The sequence below is a fragment of the Notothenia coriiceps genome, unplaced genomic scaffold, assembly GCF_000735185.1.
Source record: "Notothenia coriiceps isolate Sejong01 unplaced genomic scaffold, NC01 NC01_scaffold00016277, whole genome shotgun sequence".
Classification (NCBI taxonomy): Eukaryota; Metazoa; Chordata; class Actinopteri; order Perciformes; family Nototheniidae; genus Notothenia; species Notothenia coriiceps.
In genome coordinates this window covers 1-3966 of record NW_011348978.1, presented here as the reverse complement: position 1 = coordinate 3966, position 3966 = coordinate 1, and the positions used below count along the sequence as shown (strand labels likewise).

General features: G+C 42.2%; 1 protein-coding gene and 1 pseudogene across 1 annotated transcript; one reads left to right on the top strand and one right to left on the bottom strand.

The window, feature by feature from the left end:
* The first annotated feature begins 283 nt into the window (after positions 1-283).
* LOC104949471 (actin, alpha skeletal muscle) lies at positions 284-1738 on the top strand. Its single transcript, XM_010775827.1, has 2 exons — positions 284-502; positions 1353-1738. The coding sequence occupies exons 1-2, from the start codon at positions 323-325 to the stop codon at positions 1494-1496; spliced, it is 324 nt and encodes a 107-aa protein (XP_010774129.1). The 5' UTR covers positions 284-322; the 3' UTR covers positions 1497-1738.
* Positions 1739-3060: 1322 nt separating this feature from the next.
* LOC104949470 (zinc-binding protein A33-like) lies at positions 3061-3960 on the bottom strand (annotated as a pseudogene).
* Between the last annotated feature and the right edge of the window lie 6 nt (positions 3961-3966).

Below are 3966 nucleotides of genomic sequence, written 5' to 3'. Positions count from 1 at the left end.
AAGGAACAAAACATTTAGTCACCGGTATCTGGAACTGAACAGTATCGTATTTTACTTTATGATCAAAATAACTTGTAGAGATTATTTTTTACATTCATTTCCACATCTGTGTAGTAATCCTGACACGCCACCATACAAACTAAAGTGGGAACTGTTATGGAAGAAGGATTAGTTCTAAATGTATGCATACAAAATACATAAAAGTTGTGAAAAATGCAGTTAAGAATTCTCTGTAGTTTTTGACTGTTTGAGTCCCCTGTCTCCGATGCTTTCCCCTCTGTAGTCCTCTCATCTCTAACCTGAATGTCTCTTCTGAACAGGTATGGAGTCTGCAGGTATCCATGAAACCGCCTACAACAGCATCATGAAGTGTGACATCGACATCCGTAAGGACCTGTACGCCAACAACGTGCTGTCCGGCGGCACCACCATGTACCCGGGTATCGCTGACCGCATGCAGAAAGAGATCACAGCTCTGGCTCCCAGCACCATGAAGATCAAGGTAAACAACTCTACACTAAATTATGGGCGTTAATCACAATACCATATTATATTGAGTCTTTGGAAAACCATGCAATACTTCCTGATGTCACTTAGTCTGCCACGATAAGACTTTGTTACAAATAAATGTAGGGGTGTGTCATCCATATAAGATGTTACACTAAGCCCATTTAACACATTAGTTTAATTTATAACAACTTAAATAAAGCAACTAAACTATGATTTGACATTTGACAACTGGGCTTTTTTAGACAAATACAAATTAAATAAGTTCTTTTTTTTGAGCAGGCATGACTCAAGCTTCTGAAAGTGCTCGGAAAAAGGCAAAGTATGTTGCTATGGTTTTTGTATATTTCAGATATTGTGCCTTTTTACAAACAGTTTTTTTTATAATTTATATTTCTTTGCAACTAGACGGCAATTTGCCCAAGGATAATTCAATCTAATTGAAGAGCTTTTACCAATTCGACCTTGCAGTGAAACTATTTAATCATAATAAATCTGCCCATTATCTTGTCTTGTTCCCTTTCAAATGTCCTAAAAAGTGTCTTAAAATCACAAAACAATGCATTTAAAAACCTGGAAACTCATCGGCTGAGTGATCTCAGAATCAGTGCAATCATCGACCTGACTGTTATAAAAAGGATATAAAAAAATGTGCTATGGGGCATTCAAATCCATCATGGGTGTTGCCCCTCGTTTCTGTTGTGTGATTGTGATCATCTGCCCGGGGACAACAGCTGGAAATTAGCATGTTAGCTAAAACTGCCGCATTTACTGTTTGTTGTGACAGTTGATCGTCCCGGTCCACGACACTATAAACAAACTAAACTAAACCTTCTCCTCCGCAGATCATCGCCCCTCCTGAGCGTAAATACTCCGTCTGGATCGGTGGCTCCATCCTCGCCTCCCTCTCCACCTTCCAGCAGATGTGGATCAGCAAGCAGGAGTACGATGAGGCCGGTCCCTCCATCGTCCACAGGAAGTGCTTCTAAACCCGCCTCCACGTCCCCTTCAGGATCCAGAGCAAAGAGACGCTGAAATAACATCCTCTCTGTAACCAGATCCGTGGCGTCTGACCTGTACATATGTTATTTATTCCTTCTGTTTTGTATGTGAAGTTTTTTTAATGTAAATGATGTCCAGTGACACAAAAACAAAACAAAGAAAATACCAAAAAAGAAACCAGACAAAACAAATAAAGTCCATTTATTTTCACGTATGACTCCTCTCTGTTATTGTACACTTTAAAGGTGGGTTAGACCGAATAAAGACATCCAGATATAATGATATTATATTAAGTTCATGTTGAAAGCCAGGGGTGAAGGAAGAAAGATATTTGACTCGAGTAAAACTATCCTCCCACAGTTTAGAAATACTCAATTAAAAGTCCTGCATTCTGTGCTATATAAATACATTAATGTTAGAAAGATCTCACTGGTCACCGGCTTGAGCTTCGACCTCAGGATCCATGTATTTGTGATCCTCTCCAGAATGGAAGTAGTCATCACATACAGAGCATCAACTAGTTCCTGAACAGTGTCCTTCACATGCTGATATCCAAGAGAGGGAGTTACACAGTCACAAGATGGAGGAATACTGACTTTTTCCTCAAAATCTCAAAATTATTACTTTTCCTCAAAATTATTACTTTTTCTAAAAATCTCAAAATTCTTACTCTTTCCTCAAAATTCATCATATGCCGTTTGCCGTAGTGTATCCCTCGCTAAAAAACACGATGTGTCGTAACTCAATGGAAAATGATCAAAACAGCATGAGACTTCCGATGATGGCTAATGGTCCAGCCCTCAACAGCTTCATGTCAATTATGGGGTGTCATCATATGCCGTTGCCATGGCGACAGATCCCTCGCCATGAAACACGGTTTTGTCATAACTCGATGGAAAATCGTCCAAAAGGCACCAGACTTGAGATGATGGCTAATGGTTCGGCCCTCAACACCTCAATATGACAATGGTGAGTTTTCCTCAAAAGTTGTTGCCATGGCAACACATCCCTCGCCATAAAACACGATGTTGTCGTAACTCAATGGAAAATCGTCCAAACGGCACCAGACTTCAGATGATTGCTAATGGTCCGGCCCTCAACAGCTCTACGCTAATTATGGGATGTCATCATATGCCGTTTCCATGGCAACGCATCCCTCGCCATAAAACAAGATGTCGTCGTAATTCAATGGAAAATCGTCCAAACGGCACCAGATTTCAGATGATGGCTAATGGTCCGGCCCTCAACAGCTATATGTCAATTATGGGGTGTAATCATATGCCGTTTCCATGGCAAACAGAAAGTATCCCTCGCCATAAAACACGATGTTGTCGTAACTCAAAGGAAAATGGTCCAAACGGCACCAGGCTTCAGATGACAGTTAATGGTCTGGCCCTCAACACCTCAATATCACAATAGTGAGTTTTTCTCAAAAGCTGTTGCCATGGCAACGCATCCCTCGCCGTTAAGCACGATATTGCTATAACTCCGGTGTAAATTGTCAAAAAGTGTTCAAACTAGTGTGCTAACGGTCCAGCCCTCAAGACATATATGTGTCAGTTTTGAGATTCTTAACATTTAAAATCTTACAGACACAAATTAAATTCTGATTATCATCTGTTGTTTTTTACCTTGATTATTTCAAAAGGATCTAGACAGACGAAGTCAGAATAAAGTCTGAACTAACACTCCTGAGCATCACAGAGGAATCTCACTTTGACAGATTTTGATATCAGCAGTTTTAGCATCACCAGCTTCTCCAATACTGAGATATGGGAAGAGTTTCCCAGTGAAAGTGTCTGTGTGAGTGCAGATGGGAGTCATGTCTTCAGGGTCGTAGAAGGACACCTCCCCCCTGTCATAGTCCAGCTGGACTCTGATCCTCTGGAGATTCTTCTCCACTCTGACAGTCTTACCAGCACCATTAGAGTATTCTCCACTGCGGTGTGTTAAACACCAGATTCCATATTCTGGTGAGGCCGTCAACTCTCCCTTCCTGTCAACTGACTCTTTAGTCAAACCTATAAGCCAGTCAGGATGATCTCCCACCTCTACCTCCCAGCTGTGTCTCCCTGAGCTGAAGCCCTCAGAGCCCAGAACATCAGCACCATTAGTGAATCTCTCTGGATTATCAGGAAGCTGCTGATCTTTGTCTTCACTTCTCACACTGGTCAGATCATCAGACAGAGAGCCAGCGGTTTGCAGTGTTTGGGTCCAGAAGGACAGGACTGAAGTGGACCTGGTCCTTCATCTTCTCCCAGACTCTGAAGGACAGGTTGCCCAGGTGTTTGGCCACATCTGTCAGCGCTCCTGAGAGCAGCTGTGGGTCTGACAGTGCGCTCTGGACTCTGGCTCTGCTCTGAGTGGCTTTATAACTGCTCAGGAAGGGCCCGTTGTGTTTCTGCAGCTCTTCTTCAACAGCAGAGATACTGTGTGACAGAGAGGAGATGTGCTCCT

Excerpts from the sequence above, each read along its gene's own strand:
- LOC104949471 (XM_010775827.1), top strand. The coding sequence starts at position 323 with ATGGAGTCTGCAGGTATCCATGAAACCGCCTACAACAGCATCATGAAG. Across the intron at positions 503-1,352 it reads CCAGCACCATGAAGATCAAG|ATCATCGCCCCTCCTGAGCG; the intron begins GTAAACAACTCT and ends TCTCCTCCGCAG.